At 45.1% G+C, this 18525-nt stretch overlaps 1 protein-coding gene across 1 annotated transcript; it reads left to right on the forward strand.

The window, feature by feature from the left end:
* The first annotated feature begins 1072 nt into the window (after window positions 1–1072).
* On the forward strand, window positions 1073–8196 carry LOC135391240 (pleckstrin homology domain-containing family J member 1-like). Its single transcript, XM_064621411.1, is given in 8 exon segments — window positions 1073–1327; window positions 1570–1655; window positions 1901–1957; window positions 1959–1980; window positions 2121–2211; window positions 3064–3127; window positions 4810–4893; window positions 7205–8196. Coding segments are annotated over 8 exon segments (546 nt in total). The 5' UTR covers window positions 1073–1233; the 3' UTR covers window positions 7253–8196.
* The last annotated feature ends 10329 nt before the right edge of the window (window positions 8197–18525 follow it).

The raw sequence follows: 18525 nt of genomic DNA on the forward strand, positions 1-18525 counted from the left end.
CCTTTCTATTTTGTTTCTTTCGAGGTAGTTCCTCACCTCTGTTTTAAAAGAGACAAGTAGCGTTTGCCCCAACTACAGTGGCTAGAAGGGGCCTCTTCTAGCCACTGTACCCCAACCAGGCAGGACCGCCCTGCCCATGGGGCATGTAAGAGAGAGACCTGTTGTGCACGAACGAGAACAACCGTATATCTGGGTACAGAAGGTGTTGCAAAAGATCCTTTGCAGAATGAGTGTTTCCTATAGTGCCGAAAGAAAAATGCCGAAAGCTGTACCGAAAGCAGAAAATGCAGCTTCTGCAAGTCATCAACACGCCGACGCTGATACATAGCTGTACGCGGCACCAAGTAGGTGATTACATGCAGGGCCGGTGCTAGGGGTGTGCGGGACCTGTTTCACACGATTAAGTGCATATTTGATGTTTAAAAAAAAAAGTAATCCCTGGTTGAGGGCTTCGTGCGCCTATGCAAGCGCGGGGCCTAAGGCTGTCGCCTTACTCGCCCCCCCCCCCCCTATCGCCGGCCCTGATTACGTGTTTGAGGACAGCACTGCAGTACAGTACAGCAGTACAGTAGTGACAGCACTACTCGTTTGTTGAGGTACATATATGGTATTCTGCAGTTTTCAAATCTCGTATCGCTTCATATGCGACATGCGAGGTTTTGTCAATGCTTAATTCAAACCGTGACACGCCAAAGGGCAACGTTGGGACATTGAGAACAGTTTTGGCAAGTGGCAACTCCCTTATTTTATTTATTTATTTTTTTTTTTTCGCGAACTAAATTCGTTGATTAGTTGCGGTTTCGACTATACGTTTTGTCAGTAGCGCCATCCATTGGTGATTGTGAGGACCCTGCTTCCGCGGTTTCTAATTGTGTACATCATGCTACTGCAGCAGAAAGTGCTATGGCGCTACGCAACATAAAACTGTAATCAAAAATTATCTTTTAGGCACTTAACCTCGCCCAATAAAACGTAGAAATGACAAGCGCCGGGACAGCCAGCCTAAAAGAGCGTCGACCATGAGAGCAACTATGTTAGGAGGAGCCGGAGTCGGGGGGAGCCAACTGATAGCCGATGCCGACCTCAAGCCAAGCCAAAAAGGAAGATGGCGCGGATGTGGTTCATGATTCGTACGGAGGGCTCTAGCGTCTGCTCAACCACATGAAGACATGTTAACCCCCGATATTAACCCATAATTTCTGTATGAATAGAAGTGCTGGAGCGTAGTCCGCAATGCGGTTCAACGAAAAAGAGATGGCCACTGTCGCCGCGGGCGTTGCTGACAAAGAAGGCAGACTTAACCATCGAAGTCTCAGCTTCAGAGAAGGTGAGGATGGTAGGGATCTCGAACTTTGAAACTGCCGTTTTCCCTTCCGTTCAGGGACGCATACCTTAATGCGACGAGGCTCTATACCTGCAGATTAAACCAAACACTTGGCAGCGTTTGTCGTCTGCACAGTGTGAACTTAACATTGACAAGTTGTTGGTTCGAATGTTCGCGTGTTTTATTCTGCATATTCTTTTGCGCAGTGTCTATACTTGTCAAAATACTGATTATTTCTCTTTTAGTGTTCAAGGAACGATGGTTCAAACTCAAGGGGAATTTGTTGTTCTATTTTCGCCTCAACGAGTACGGCGGTGTGTATGAATCAGAGGTGAGGTAATCTTCCTCTTACGTGTACCGTACTATCGTATTACGCTGTGGTAGCAGAACGAGCACGGTATCGTATTATCTGTGCTGTGCATCATGATATGTCAATCTGGAACGGCTCAGGTGCATGAATTCTCAGACATTTCAGTCCAAATATGGATAACGTGTGGTCGGTTGTCCTGCTTTTAGTCTCTCAACTGATATTTTTGTCGGAGATAGAAACTAATCTGCTTCGTAAATTCTTTTCAGCCCGTAGGAGTCTTCATCATTGAGTACTGCAAGATACAAAACGAGCCGGCTGTTGAACAAATCGTTTGCCTTCTCGATGTGTACGTACAAAACATATATACACACCTTTAAGATTTTGCTGCAGAAAAAGTACGTTTTTGGGATGGAGCTATTCAGGATGGGGCTTATGTAACAGGCACAATTTTAAAATGACGAATTCTTCATATTCCATACTCTTCAGCGTTCCTTGATGACGTGGACCGCAAGCATTTATTCACCTGCACGACCCAGAAACACTGCGATGAATGGGTCAGTTGTCTTCAGCAAGCAAGGTACATCCATGTGCCATGTAAATTTTGTTGTTCAATTGTAACATGTGCCATCAGATCGAACAGTTTAATTCTGGCACAATGTATGGGCTACCTATAGTCACTGAATAGCTTCAGAGTAATTGAACTGATGTACGACTGCAAGTTCTGCGCCAGGGGGTGCTGTGTGGGGATGCCGTATGGCTGCATTAAGTTCGTCTGCTCTGTTAATGACAGGTCCCCTCTGCAGACGTTTGTTCGTTCTTCTTTATTCAACCATGCTTTTGCATCTTCCTTGACGACAATGGATTGAGGCCCTCTAAACAGAATCGCACATGCTGTTATGGTCAACGCGCTACAATTTGTGATGTGAAATAAGTTTGCCGCAGCATACTGTCGTTTTGCCTGGGTGGAAGGAAACTGCACACTTAAGGATGAATTTCACCGCATAGCACGCACCTAGTCAACCATCATCCCGAATGGCATTGCTCTTTCCCCTGATTTGTTGAAAACTGGAAGTGTATGCCTTTTCTTACATCGCTTATGCAGTGCATAATTGGTACAAAAAAAAAGTTGTTCGCAACCTGTTTTCCTGTTTTCAACAAATCAGGGGCGAGAACGATGTCACTAGGGATGATAGTTTGCTAGGGGGCATGCTATGCGGTGAAGTTCATTTTTAAGAGTGTGCGGTTCCACTGGCGTGTCAACAAAATGCTGCAGAGCTGCAGATTTTATCCAATGGGAGAGCGGCACTCTCAATGTTTCCAGACTGCTGTTGGCATAGCGCCAGGGAAAAGGAATGCAATACTCTGAGCGAAGCTATTCAGTGACTCTAACCTACACAGCATGTCATCTTGCATTATTCAACTTTTTCAGCTACGAATATCAAAGAGGAAGGCTGTTGTACATGCAACAAAAGATTTTGGAGCTGACAGGAAGGGTAAGTAAACAGAGCAATCTTCCAATGTTTTTAGAAACAGGCATGGGACAGAATCAAGACCGTGCATGTGCACACACTCCAATATTCATCATGGTAACTTTATAACACCTTAGCACGCTCTATAAATAGAACCGAACAAACAAAAGATGTAAGGTACTAAAAATGAAAGCATCGAAAGCACAAAGTATTCAATTGCATCAATTATAATAGTTGCCTGTGAATTTAAGTTACATATTTTGCACTTCACTCTGAACATCGTAAGAAAGAATATGTCAGTTATCTTATTAATTTTTGTTTTCTATCTGCTTGGGTTGTCGCTTTAATTTGCTGTATTCTATGAACAAACAGTGGGCAATAGTGGCTTCTCCGCACATAGATTAAAAGAGTTGTTTCACTTTTGGTATACGTGATTTCATCATAGACACATTCTAACTGCACACCAAAGTATTGTAAAAAACAAATTATTTTTCCACGTGACGCAGTTTGCGACATAGAGACCCGTGAGCGCACTTTGGTGTCAAGCTTCGACATCACATGAGCATAAGCATCGGCCATGCTTATTGGTTCTCATACGCTGTGCAAGTGCGTCTCTGCGCATGAGAGGAGGCACTGAGAGGGAAGAGGAGGGCGCCGCCGTAGCCAATGGGGCTTCCCGAGTGGAGTAACCAGGAGAGGAGATATGCGCAGAACGCTCGGTTACTTGCAGAGCGTATAAGTAATGGTCCCTGGTTTTCTGATGCTGCAATTCAAAATTCCGCGGCGCCGACCTGTAAATTCCTCGATTTTCCGCGGCAAGGCTTTTCGATTTTCACCGGCTGCTTGGAACGGGAATCACTTTATTTTCTTAGATAATGTGGGAACAAAAGATATTCTTATAAACTTACTGATTCAAAGCACTGTTGTGGCTCAGCATTACATGATATCTCGCGTTCTCCTCTGCCAGCAAATGCCGTCTGTTCACCTACAATCATTTTATACCTGCTAAAAGATCTTTTAGCGTCTGCGGAGTTTATAGGGATTGACAATTACTTGATTGCAATAGACACTAAATTCGGAGCAAGCAGCCTCATTCCGTTCCAAAACCCAGTTAGTACGTCGAAGGCTGACGTGTACCTTGTAGCAGTTGGGAGCGTGGGGCAGCACGTGCTTTTATCTGACGCCCTTTTGCGTGATCGTATAATACTTCTCCGAGGCGCGGCACGTCGTAGTAACCGTCCACATCGTGCCTATCGCGTCCTTCAACCCAATCGGATTTCCACGAAATTTCGAGCAAAATAAGGGATTCCGTGAAATTCCTTGCCAAACGAAGGATTCCGCGAGATTTCGCGGAATTGCTGAAAAGCCGGTGCCTTACTCATAAGCACATGACTGCAGCCATCTCACAAGCAGAGATGCCTGCAGCGACATGGGTGTCGAATGAGTTTCAGTATTCACAGTGCCAACTTGGAAAGCATGTTCATGTCTATGCAAATATCCGCCTTTTATATTTGTTCCACATAACCTGGGGTGGGGTGTCGCAACCCTTTTTAAGCTTTATAATCCTTGTTGCTTGCTTGCTGACAATTTTTGTTAGTTCCAATCCGATTTCAATTTCAGAGGAAAGCCTCAGAGCAAAATGAGTGTTCGACATCTCTTGAAGAGACTGTGGAGTCTTAGATAACATTATGATGTCTTTTTAACAGGACCCTCTTGCAGATTTCATTAGTAGACGTAACGGAAATGCTCCTGGCAGCGTTAAAGCCCTGCAGAAAATTCAGACAGTGAGGGTAAGCTTCCATGCGGTGATGGGGTGGGGGTGGGGTTAGTGTGTAGAAGAAAAGTGTCTTTTTCACCTTTCTACTCGGATGCTGAGGACATGCATGCAGCGTAGCATTTGTAATAGTGTAAAGGCCACAAAGAAAGTTGTGGTTTTGTAGGCCCTAGCAAATTAAGCAGCTTTGTAGGGCCACATTAGACGTGTACTCTGGCGAGAGATTATCTGCACCACCTTTTTTGGTTTCTAGGGGCAGTATTTTTTATAGTACATGTTGGTCTTTGGTGATATACTTTCATCTTTGGCATACTCTATCCCTGGTTTGTTGTTCATACTTTTATTGTTGCCGACACATTGTTAGCTGATCGCAGTGGAATATAAGGTGTGCTGTGAGTGATGGACTAACACTTTACAGATTGCTGTGAGCAGCCGTAAATTTGAAAAGACGCACACATACGGCACTAGTAAAATTTGTATTCATGCTTTCCTTTCCTTCTGTTAGATTGCTTTCTCTTCGAGCCATTTGTCTACTTGCCAGGCAACAGCTGGAGGTGCATTTGCTGCTCAAGCTTGAGATGGCAGACATTATGTGTGTTAGGCCCAGTTTTCACCAACGCTGGTTAACTTTGAACTGAGATCAAGGGTTAGTTGGTGACATGATGAATGTTTGAGTGACAATAACTCCCTTTAGTGAAGCAGAGTTAAGCATTAAATACAGGTTAAGGGACTGTTGGCCTTGCTTCAAATGTTAGTTGGCATTGGTGAAACTGGGCCTCAGTCATGTAGTGACCAGCATAGTTGTACTGTGATGACTAGCCGAGACAAATTTTGTTTGGGAAATGTTGCTTTTTTGTGTGTGTGGAACTTGAGGTTCCCACTGGTCCTTGAAGTCCTTGAATATGAAAATGTCATTTTCAAGACCTAGAAAACCCTGAAATTTTTCACATTCTTTGAAGACCATTGATTTTGCATCTTTTTCTTATTCTCGTGGAGCTGTTGGTGCAAATTCCGGTTATCTGGAGAGAACTATAATTTTGAAGTCCCAGTTGGTAAGAAATCAGAAGTACAAAAAATGAAGTGCACCCTGCATCGTATTCATGAACCTTCCTTTCTGTCCTGTGATCGCAAACATTCGGGAGTCGTCAATTGACGTTGTAAACGGATCACTATTGTGCAGTCCCCATATATTTTCTTACGTGTTGCCTGTAGCTTATTATTATTTTTTGTGAATGTTGTAGCCCTGGTCATAAACTGTGTTTCACAGCCCATGCAAAACGACGGCTGAGCCTTGAAAGGCCCTTGAAGTACCCTTTAATTTTTGGTCGAAAATTCAGTGGGAACCACGGCTATTTCTAGTGCGTGAAAAAAATTCACGAATTCGGGAACCTGTGAATTTGATATAATGTTTATGGTGTTAGGGACTGAATATGAACATTGTAGGCCACCTAGACGTCTGAAGCGAGAATATGATAATGTGGAATGAGAGTATAACAAATGTGACACTATGACATAGTGGAGGGAAGGTCTGGAGTTGTTTTATTTGTGAAGTGTTTCTAGGGTGCCTTCATGCATTAACAAGTCACAAGGCACCCTAGAAACAGTTTCACAAATAAAATACTACCTCCAGACCTTCCCCTCCTACTATTCCTAATCCCTTTCATCGTCTGTCAACACTGTTATCCTCTGCATGGCCACTACTACTTTCTTAACTGCATGCCATGCTACAAATATATATGTTATAAAAAATTGGCACACTTCCGAGACTTTCCCAGGTGTCCGCTCACCTCCTTATCTTTCGGAATGCATGCCCATGTCTGCCCGTTGTTCGTACCCTTCATTGTCAAAATAAAAATACATTTTGTGAACTTCATATTTTTGTGACCTGCTCTGGTGTAAAGATGCCTTCATTCACATAATCCCCTTCCGGACTCTAAAAAGCGGCTTATAGACTCAGTCCGTTCACCTCTGTCGTAAAAGACTGAACGGAGTTCCACTACCCTCCGGGCTGTTAACTCACAATACCAACGACCCCTTAACGCGTCATCCTTAACCCTTTAAATACCATGCCAATGATGACGATGGTGGCCAGAAGAAGAACGGTCTTTGTTCGATATTATTGGCACCTCTCTCCTGAGGAAATTCTCTTCACGTTTCCTTACCGGTTTGCTGGATGTTCAACCTTTCTATATATCCCCTAGCACTATTGAAATTAACCACTTTCACAGTACAGTGGGACGCATCCTTCATAGCATATTTGATTGGAACGAGCTGTGACCTCTGCAGTTTTTTTCCCTTACGTGACGACATATTCTTGGCTATTTCAGATGGTAAGAAACGGAAGACCGTGTGGCATTGACGCCTTCTCATCGTGATTCTTCTGTGTCTCACAAGCGCATCTCAAATGCATCTCACATCTTACAAGCGAACATTCCACAAAATCAATGCGCAGTCTTATATTGTGCCTGCAATAGATATGCAATGCTTGTCATGCTACGCTCACTACTGTGCGACTCACAAGATACAGTCTGTGCTTACGGAAGCACTGTGCCAATACGTTCAAAGGCGGTGGGTGGTGTGAAGAAGTCGAACTCGTGCCTTGGTTCAACTAGGTAACTGTGCCGGATATTGGAAAAAGGGAAATCGGGTCTGTGTTCAAACTGTGGCAGTCGTGCTTTACAATGTGCCAGAACAGATTTATTTTTATGGTGCAGGCCAGTATACATGCAAGTGCACTTGTGTTATACACGCTAGAGTTAAAAAATTTTCTTGTGAACTGTTCCTTGAAACTAAGTATCTCAGGATCAACGTGTAAACCTGTGCTGCTGCTATCATATTCTACAAAAATCCTGATCATCAAAAGTGGTGCTAGTTGGTGCATTCAGTGTGCTATATATTGTATACATACACTGTCTAATCGCAATGTTTGTAAGATCAAAACATATACTCAGTACGAAATATTACCACCTAATATTTCTAACCATTTGTGTTCTGTTGTCAAACTGTATGGTGAAGAACTAGAACAATCACTGCTCCATAGCGTAGTACTTCAAAACCACCGTCATGATTATCATCAGGACAGGGGTTGTGACAGTTTGTGCCATTTCTGAAATTTCAATCCAAATTCCTTAGCATTAGGACAATCGTCATGCAGAAAATTGTACATACACACAGCTACTGCGACAGCAACAATGCAAAGTGCATCTTGAACAGTTGCAGCTTGTCCTTTTTGATGTAATTGATCTAGGCTGTGCTCAGGAAGGTCTATTATCTTTTCAGATTACTGTGCATGCAGTAAAACGTGTGCCTCATAATTAGACACCAGTGTCAAAGTGTTACCACGCTTTCCAACATGTTCGGTTCTTTCCTTTTCTTTTTTTTTTTTTGTTTCTCACCTTAACGGCGTTCACATCATCAGACCACATTGACATCTGTTACTTTGTGTTGTAGCATCCCAGATGAACATATATTCCTGTATTGAAACCACGACCTACCAGATTATAACGACCATGTCACCCATTTGCACCCATCCCCACACCGCATTTTCGAGGCTAGTGGTGGCGCTAGCCATCGGCCCGCTTATTGCTGCTATAATATCTTGTCTTCGGGTTAACGTTAGGATTTTCACACAATCGGTGCATGTCCCATGAGACATGTGTTCTTGCAAAAGTGGTACATTGATTATCATCATTATTGCATACATGTTAATAGATTTCGAATTCGAAACACTCATACTGTTACTGTCGTCTGCTACCGCTGTGTGTCCACTTCTGCACGTTAAAAATTAGATTTCCATTGTCCAACCACGAAGAACCCGACGGTCGATGCATAGCACCCCTAGCTGATCGTGCACATGTGATTCTGCATTGAAGTTCCTGATTGTGACATAGTCGTGGTCTAGTTGGTAGTGGTTGGAATAGCCCTCTTTTATCTCTATCTACTTATATAGCAACATAGTTGTGTGCCGTTTATATTAGTAACCTTACAATATATGCTATGAGCCATTTCTGGATTGCATTATCAGTATTACAGGAAACAGATGTAGGTTTGGGACAATAAACCTTCTGCAATCAGAATTGCTATTACTACTACTATCGTAGACTATTTTAATATAGCAAGTTTTCCGAAGTGGACTGCCGTTTGTTCTGTGTTCCCGGCGTGCATGTAATAGTGCCCTTGCTGCGACAAACCATCAGCAGAAAACTGACTTGGATAGCATTCAATGCAAATTTAAACTTGATAAAAAAAAGTCAGCGCACGGGATTATTAGAGGAACATGTAAGCTGCCCTGCAAAAGTTCCTTCACGCGTAATTTTTTTCAAACACTCTTACCTGGTTTGCATTTCCTTTTGAATCCTTCGTCTCACCAGGCAAATAACATAGTGGAACAGCAGATGTGTGAAGCATGGCACGCTATGGAACTCTTGTACTACAGTTGTGTGCATAGCACAAGCTGGGTAGGGCGTCTCAAACATGACTCAATGCTGGTAGGTTTCCGTGTTGTGCTACGAGAGGGGTCTGGGGTTTTACATCCATACTAAGAGGGCAAAAAACGATAGGACGGAACACACACAGTGCTGTTCTTAGTCTCTTCGTTAGACGTGCTTCTCTTAGTATGGATCTGGTACCAACATGCACAAAGTGAAGTGTTTACATACCATCTGTGAAAATAATCTTGGTGACCGCCAGGTTTTTCGCGAAAGTAAAATTCCCGCGAAATATCAATACCAATGACAGCAAGATGCCAGCATTGAAATTCAACAAATAAGATACACGAAATTGAGGTGCCTTAATGTATTCAGTTTATTGCAGCATTATAACTTTTTCAATACACCTGGCAACGTTTTTAACTGCTGAACAAAGGTACCACATACACTCGTTGTTCCATCCACAAACGTTCAATGTTCCGTCGCCCTCCACAAATAGTTGTTTTAGGCTGTGGCGTGTTGTGCAACAGATAACATGCGGAAAGGAATGACTAGCGCAGCTGAGCTGTAGCACGCGAGTGAGAGAGAGGCTTCTGGTCCGCCAGAAACACTCTACTCTTTCAAAGAGCACGTAAGTGAGCGAGGGTAGTTGATCTCACCTCATGACGTTCGCAGTCCGGGTGGGAGGGCCAGTCAGGTGACTCGTAACGTCATCCGCGCGGCCGAAGCCCCGTAACGGTATCAAATAAATTTTCAGGAACCAATGAGAGCTTACGGTTGCTCCCCACGCATGTGTGCTGACGTCACGTGAGAATATCGAGGGTCATTTTCATACTCCTGCCGGCTACTATCTTGCTTCAAATTATCATGGCCGACTCAGTGCATGTTCTAGTCGGTGGCCGTCAGCAGCACAATTTGAGTCCACATTTCTTGATTACGACAAGTATAAGTCATTCACTACCCTGTCGTCTGCCATACCGGTACAGAGACAAACGTGATAATATGCGCGGCGCTTAACTCTACAAGGGGGCATGGGGCTGGACTAGGGTCACTAAATAGGGGACTCTAGGCAGGACAAGGTAAAAACAGGCGAGCAGCTTCAACGGAGATGGCGATCCCACGAATCATTGACTTATCCAGACCCCCCTTGCACCCCCTAACACCCCACCCCCAATGTTTGGTGACACCCCCCCCCCCCCCTTCCCCGAAGTTTTTTGCCTGTGCTGTGCATCCCCTAGAGGGGGACTCTGGCTATTTCAGCTTTGGACACATGTCGGTAATGATACCTAAGCAGTTATACATGTACCTGTAATAATGATCCCCACACCAATTTTTTGCAACCACCCCCCCCCCCCCCCCCCAGTGCTTGGGGTTCTGCATAAACCACTGCCATGAATACAAGGCTCCAATTCACAAACAAATGCGACAAGCCTGAAGAAACTCATTTCTGATACCGGGGCCCTTTCGAGTTCCTGTGTTAAACATTCCTCTTGTGAAAGCTTCCAGTGTACCAAAAATGAGTAGACATGAGAAGCCGAGGTACATTCCCATGGCACCGCCTATGTTTCTCAACAGAAATGACACCTGGAAGTATTGAAAATATATATTTACCGTTTCCATTGTATCAGTAACCGAGCAGACTTTCTGAGAAATTCGGACCCCAATAGGCCAAATAAGGGTCCGCCAATCACAGTCATGCTTTAAGCGGCAGTCACAGAGACGGGCCTCCACCATCCCCATGGTTAGCCATTGGTAGCCATCTGGCGTTGTGCGTTTGAAATCGTTTGCAGCGATTGGCTGAAGCAGACAACATCGCGTCTCTATATTTTCACGTGGCGAAGGCCCGAAGGAGAAGGTACCAGCTCGCGTGGCTCAGTGATAGCGTGCTGGCTATGTCACGTCGGACTGGGGAGTACCCGGGTTCGAATCCCGATGCCGACTGTGCTGTCTGGGTGTTTTTCCTGGATTTTCCTCAGACGCTGTCAGACATATATGTCGGCCAGTTCCTAAGAGGTCGACTAAGACGCACATTCCCCCATAGCACTAGTCGTGACGTTGCCCACCCCTGTGAGGCCGTCAACGGTGACCTCTTTCATTAGCACCACCAACACCACCAGGAGCGAGAATTGGCATCAAGCATTCCATTTCAGGCATTCCAAGCCAAGACTTGGATGTGAACCGGGCTCCAATCCGGCCGCCGTCTGTGCTGTTTGGGTGTTTTCCTCAGACTGTTTAAGACAAATGTCGGCGCGGTTCCTGTGAAGTCGGCCCAGGACGAGCAACATGCCGCCAGGCAGGCAGACAGAGCGCTCGGAAATAGCACGTTACCACCTCCACCACCATCAAATGGGGGGGGGGATATATTTATTAGAATAAAGAAAAAAAGGGAGGAAAGGTCAGCCAAACGGGACGTCGGCTTGCTATTCCGCAAATAAAACATTAAATAGGCTCTGTGTATCTAGGTGGCGTTGATCGAGTTCGTTAGTCCAGAGGGACGTTCCTACGGTGTCATGGGCAAGACATCCAATGAGAACGCGTTCCCTGAAAAGGACTGGGGTCGGATTCACAAAAGGCTCGTACGACAACTTATCGTAACTCTGTCGTACGAGAAAGTTACGACAAAATACGGATTCACAAAGCGCGCGCGTCGCAGGATTCTCGTGACATACAAGAGAATCGCACGTGAGCCTCCGAGTTGTCGTAAGACGCAGTACGAGCAAAGATGGCGCGGCGCACATACAGCACTGAAGTTTACGAAGAAGAGACAGATCACCGTTACAAGGAGTACATACCGTGTACTGCGGATATCGTGTCCGCTTCTGAACTTTGTCACCACTGACGTAGACGATGACTTTCGCTAATGCTCTGCAAACGTTCGTCGAAATAAATATACGAAGTGTACTAAGTCCTTACTTGAACTGCCGCCATACCTTCGGTGCCCTCGAGCGCTGCCACCGTACCCCTAAAGTCGAAAAGAAAAAGGAGAAGTACATATTCTAGAATATATCGTCTTATTGTGGTCAGCAGCGATAAGAAACACAGTCGAGCCCGTTTATTACGATCTTCGATATGTTGTTTCCCATCAGCTGAACAAGCGTGCATGTTCAGTGGCATTCTTCTTCTGCAGTTCTATTTGTATATCTATCTAGCCGCGGCGATTTCCCGAGATCTCATATATAACGGTAATTTGATATAGCGATATAATTTCGCTTTCCCGACACTACCGTTATAAACGGGCCAGTCTGCGAGGGCTGTTTGTTTCACATTGCTGCGGGACAAGCCTTCCAAGGAGCGCCAACCACCAAGTGCACTGAGCAGCGGAGAGGGTAATCGTTGGAGAAATCACGTGACGAAGTGTCTGTCCAACCACAAGGCAGCAATAAGGGGGTACCGGCGGTACCGGCATGGGTGCACAGAAGAAACCACGTGCGCCTCAATCTCGAAATGGTACCCTCTTATTTGGGAGAAAGACCAGTGACGTCACTCCACGGCCAGTAGGAGTGAGAGAGAGAGAGAAACTGGGGAGCCACCGCCCCGAAGATGATGAGGAAGGAGCGTGTTGACTAACATAACTTCTAAAGCAGGGGCGCCGTCGGCATTAAAATGGGCACTACCCCTTTTGGGACCTTCAGTGGACACCTTTTAGAGAAAAATCTGCCACCTAAGCGGGTGATTTGCTGCAGTAATTAATTGGTTTCCGTTTACATATTTTTGTGGCGGCTGGTCGTGGCGAAGTGCAAAAGGACGTAATTCATTGGTGTAATTCATTGGTGTAAGGACGTAATTCATTGGTGGACATGGGAGTGGAACAGCGTCCTTTTGCGCTTCACCGCGACCAGACGCGACAAAAATATGTAAACCGAAACCAGTTACTGAAAAAAGAAAGTGGTGCACCGGTTCGCGAATTATTTAGCCCGGGGATTTAATTGAGACACCCTGTATAGGGAAACCATATCTACACTCTTAAAAATGAACTTCACCTCATAGCACGCTCCTAGCCAACCATGATCTCGAATGATATCGTTATCTCCCATTTGTTGAAAACGGGAGGCCTACGCCTCCCGTTTTCAACAAATCAGGGGAGATAACGATATCATTCGAGATGATAGTTGGATAAGAGAGTGCTATGCGGTGAAGTTCATTTTTAAGAGTGTACTTTCCGATGGCCTATACCGCCGGCAAATCATGAGTAGCAGTTTCGTTAACAGCGCGTAAGGGAGAGCGGTTTTTAATTTTCACTTCTTTAAATTAAATTAGCGGGCCAAACATGCGTATTTTACAGGCTTGCCTTTTATGTACCATCGTTAGGTCACGCTAGATTTTCGCAAGCTGCCACCTAATGGTGGCACCTTAGGTGGCAGATTAAGACCATGAATATTGATCCTCTATCGTGTAATAGACTGTAAACACATAATTTAACTCACACCGCAAGTGAAGTCCCCTCCAGGTAGCGTAAAAATAAATAGAATAAACAAACTTCGCAAACTCCAGCTGGGTACGTGTGAAATAGTAGATGATCAAAGCAATACGGCTCTGCGATTGTCGGCTGATTCACGTCGATGGCAGATCGGGAAAATTCAAATGGCGATTGGAACTATATGGCTGCAATAATTTTTACGTCAACGTACGGGGTAAACAGGTTTCTCGTACCTCTTTCCACTCCCAGTTCGTTGTCTGTTTCCCGTAGGACGTCTCCCTGGGAAAGGAGCAGTGAAGAAATTGAGGGGGAAACTGTACACCAACTTGTAAATCTCTCGGAGAAAAAAATATTCTCTTTTCCAAATTTAGCCGCGTGTAAACTTACAAGCAGGGATTTAAACACGGGCACTTGACCCTTCCCTTGCTGAAGTTCTCGAGAGCAACTTCGCCGCAGCGTCCTTAAAAGAGAAAGAAGGAAGAGGAGGAGGTGAAAAACTAACGATGAGCCGTAGCATAGTATCCTATATACCTCCTATATAGCCTCCTATAACCTCCTATATCGCCTTCTGTATATAGGAGGCTATGGCCGTAGTGAACCACTAATGCAGAAAACACGGAGTCCTCACCGTTTCCTTTCTTGTTCTCCACTGTTTCGGGGCAGAGCTTAACGGACGACGTGTTCAAAGTTCGTACTTTGTCATTCATGCAGCCACACATTTTCACCACGTACAATTGTGCGCACATGGATGCGCACGTCTGTAAAGCAAATGTTGACAGGTTATAGCTGGAACAGTGAACGACTTACGTCCCAGCTGCTTTGAATCGTCGTGTTTAACGAATGTAACCGAATGTAACAACGAACGTAACGAATGTAACAGAGATAATAATACGGCGAAATCATAAGAAGAAGCTGACAGAAAAGTGACCGAGTTAAAAATAACAAGTAAGTAACGAGTTGCATGGCCAGTACAGATTACACCTTACAGAATGAGGTACTACAAATACGGCAGCAAAGGTCAATAGACAGGAAGATGCTGAAAGAGAACATAATATACTAATGTTTTTGAATGCGCTATCATCCGGACAAAAAACTGCGGGTACGATTGGAATAGTGGGTGCCTGAAATACCGGAATATCTCGTTCAGAAACAGTCGCAAACATTACAAAACGAATTTAATCGGATTTTGCAGCCGGCTGCGCGCTCCCGGCTGAGGTCAGGCAACAGTGTGCGAACCGACGTCACTGGAGTCGGTTATAGGGGCTGTTCGTCACAAAATGCGGTCTTCCGACTCGCAATGTGTTGCAAACAGTCGCTAGATGCATCTCCGTTCATGCTTTCGATAGTATCGCATTCCAACCAGTCTGGCAACGCCGTCAGCTGAGCGATTGGAAATCTCGCCCGCAATGCCAGTGACGTCACCGAAAAGAGGAAGCAGGGAAGGGCCGTTTCAACCGGAAGCTGGCAGTTTGTTTCGAATTCGATGTTTTTGATCTTTTATGGAAAAACACGAACGAATTTTGCAAGACTTTTTTGATGATTTCTTCTTGGATCTCCTAGTGGATATCACATTATCTTTAGAATTTCCTCGCGGACACCATTTTTAACCTATTTCTGAAGCCTATAGGTGAAGTTTGTTTTGTGTATTTGGGGGCCTTGTGAATAGCGGTACCGGCATTCACAACTAATGGCTCCGTGAGCGCAAAAATGCTACAGTGTCTAGCTCGTCGTAGTCAATCACTCAAACGTATCTGTGTTTGAGACTTTTTCACTTATAATAAAAGTGTTTATCAAGTTATGTGGAATTGCCTTCCTTGAGAGAGTACGGAAACGTTCGCATGGGACGCCTTCCATCCGCCGTTTCGACAGCATCGCTTGCCGCTGAGAAAAGCTCGGCGGTCTTGCCGCTCGAAAAACGCCTCACGTGGTTGGCGCGAGTGTTTGGCACTCCTACCGTTAAGTGGTTACGCTCGTATTCCGAGTTTCGTACGCTCTTCACGTACGCTTTTCGTAGGCTCCTCACGCACCTGCTTTTGGAGGGTGCACGAAAAGCTCCGTCACGTGACCTCTTCCCTCCTCTCCACGAAAGCGAAGAAAGAGAACGCAGGACGTAGGGCGGCAGCAAAGCAGAGAGAGTAGAAAATAGAGAAAGGGAGAAACGACAGCACAGCGAGCGTGTTCAAGCGTCCAAGTGCCGTTTAATAAGTGCTCCAGGAGCACGAAACTCTGAGATAGCACCTACTTAACGCACCCATTGTCTGCAACGCGCGTCTTGCGCGATGCCGTCCACGTCGTCGGCATTGCTGCGAGAGATGTACGTGATGGCCGAGAATGAGGAACGAAGCGGCGTGCGGCCGATAATGCCAGGAAGCGGCGTCCGACGGGTGCCCACCATTACACTCGGCCAGATGTTCAGAAATGCGCACCAAAGGGTACAGTGACTTTAACAGGAAGTGAACGCGTTTCCAGGCGAAACCCACATTTCTGCACGATCGAGGCCCATGTCAGCCTATGGTCGGATTTGCCGTTGCGCCGCACGCACAAGTACGCAAATCATGTACGGTCATAGCGCAGGAACCGTCCTTCGTCTACTGCAATGCTAGCAGGCGTTTGACAGTGCGCCAAATAGTACAGTGATTTTTTTATATGGTGTGCCGTTGGTATACCCTGCGGGTGGGGTACTCTTACCTGGGACATGTATTTCTCAGGTTGGAATAAGTACTGCTGATATCCTTCTGGCCAGTCCCATTGACAAGGGAACGGGTATGGCGCTTCTAACCTTTCAAGTGTCGTCTAAGGAAAGACACGAGGGTCTCTTTTAAAAGAAATCGAAAGTGGTTAGCTCAATAAACAGGTTACAGCACAGGAGGTAATGGATTTATATACGTTACACCACAGGCAACAATGAAAGACTAAAGATGCGGTTTGTTTTTCTTTATATTACAAATCAACCTTGATGAAAGACTCCGCGTCACAAAGAGAAATAATATTTTGGGAGAATACACTTTGAATCACGTAGATTACGCAATATAGCGAGGAGAGTAGCCTACCTTTATAACCTGTATGTAAGTCGTATGCAATACCGGAATGAAGACACCGTCCTTACTAAACTGTGGTCTGGACCCGGCGTCGTGAATCATAACCTGGAAACCAACTTCGGCAGCGAGTGGAAGATATTCGTCCAGCTCTGCATCCAACACCACGTGTACTCCTTGAAAAGGACGGGGCATGTCTACCTTCACGTTTTGTGCAAGTCATGCTTATAATGATCGTAACGCTTTATCTTATAAATTATCGCGGTGTAGAACATCATATAGTTCTCAGAAATTAAAGTAGGATTTAGTAAAGCTTTCAAACAACGGAACAATCGATCGGTCCTTTAAGAATGTAACATGGTTTTGTGAACCTTTTGGAAGGCTGAAATGCCACCCGGACTATATTTATATATTAAAAAAAGATATTTATTTTATGCCGTGTCACAAATTGACTTCGCGCAAATACTCGGATTGGAGTGGATTGGGTTGGATATTGCGGCTTTCCCCTCTGCAAAGGGCGGTAGCATTCGCCACCTAGCCTAAACAAATGAAAACGCGACCTAGTGTTACCTAGAGCTCGACGCGCAAAATAAAAACGCCATCTATGAACATTACACTGTAAAAATAGAACTTCACCGCACAGCGCTCTGCGCCAACCATTGCCGCGAATGATAGGGTTGTCGCTTCTGATTCAAGGAGAGAGGGGGGCGTACGCCCTTTTGTGTCAATTTGGATATATGGTAATTGACACAAAAAGGCGCACGCTCTCCTCTCTCCTCGAATCAGAAGCGATTACCCTATCGCTCGTGGCCATGGTTGGTGCTGAGCGTGCTATGCGGTGAAGTTCTGTTTTTAGAGTGTACGAGGAAATTTTCCACAGAACACGTAGAACTGAATAGTTTCGGATTCCTCCAGGAGTAGATGACGTCACCATAAGCTCCCATGTCTACTCCTAGCAGCAGCGCACACACCCTCTCATTCTCGGTTTTCGCCCCACGTTAGAAGACTGTCAGCTGCTTTGGTGAGGAAATGGAAAGCCACCATGAAGAAGCAACGTTGCCAGGCGGATAACAGTTTGGGCACATTGTGACGTCATACTTCTAAAAGCTTAGAATTAATTTTATGTCATGTCACACGGAGGAAAAATATTTTGGTAGAATACAATAGAAGACACATAGCTTGCAGTGACCATCTATACTCATCTAGCAGTCTTTTTACGGGTGGACCAAGCGAATTGATTAATTGTATATCATAGGGTTTGTGGTTTTCGGCATTTATTTTCAACCCAATTCGGGGGGTGTTTATCGGCATTTATATGGGGGCTATAAATCGGATTTTTTCGGCATCTATATTCCGCCCAAAAAATAAATGCCCGAATACGGGCATCTATTTATTTCGCATGAAGGAAAGCCTATTTTGCGCGCGAAGTGACAACGAACCGAAAAGAAGTGATCGATTCATGGCTTCATTAACAATGTCTTTTATTGCCTGTGCCAAACCAGCAAACAAGGAGACTACCTCTTGTTGTGATAGATGCAAGCGCACATCATCATGCTCGCATCTGTCATAGCGGCTCGCTCCTTGCGATTAATAACACGCAGTTTAGAGAACGCGCGCTCAACATTAGCGCTAGAAACAGGAATACCCAGTATGCTTCACTGCGATAACAAAGGCCATGTGCTGGAACGAGTCGTCCAAAACTGAATACGAGATATATCCACCTGAGGGGCAGGGCATACAGCATATTAAAAAAACTCGCGCTTTATATC

This window comes from Ornithodoros turicata, chromosome 4 (assembly GCF_037126465.1).
Source record: "Ornithodoros turicata isolate Travis chromosome 4, ASM3712646v1, whole genome shotgun sequence".
Lineage (NCBI taxonomy): Eukaryota > Metazoa > Arthropoda > Arachnida > Ixodida > Argasidae > Ornithodoros > Ornithodoros turicata.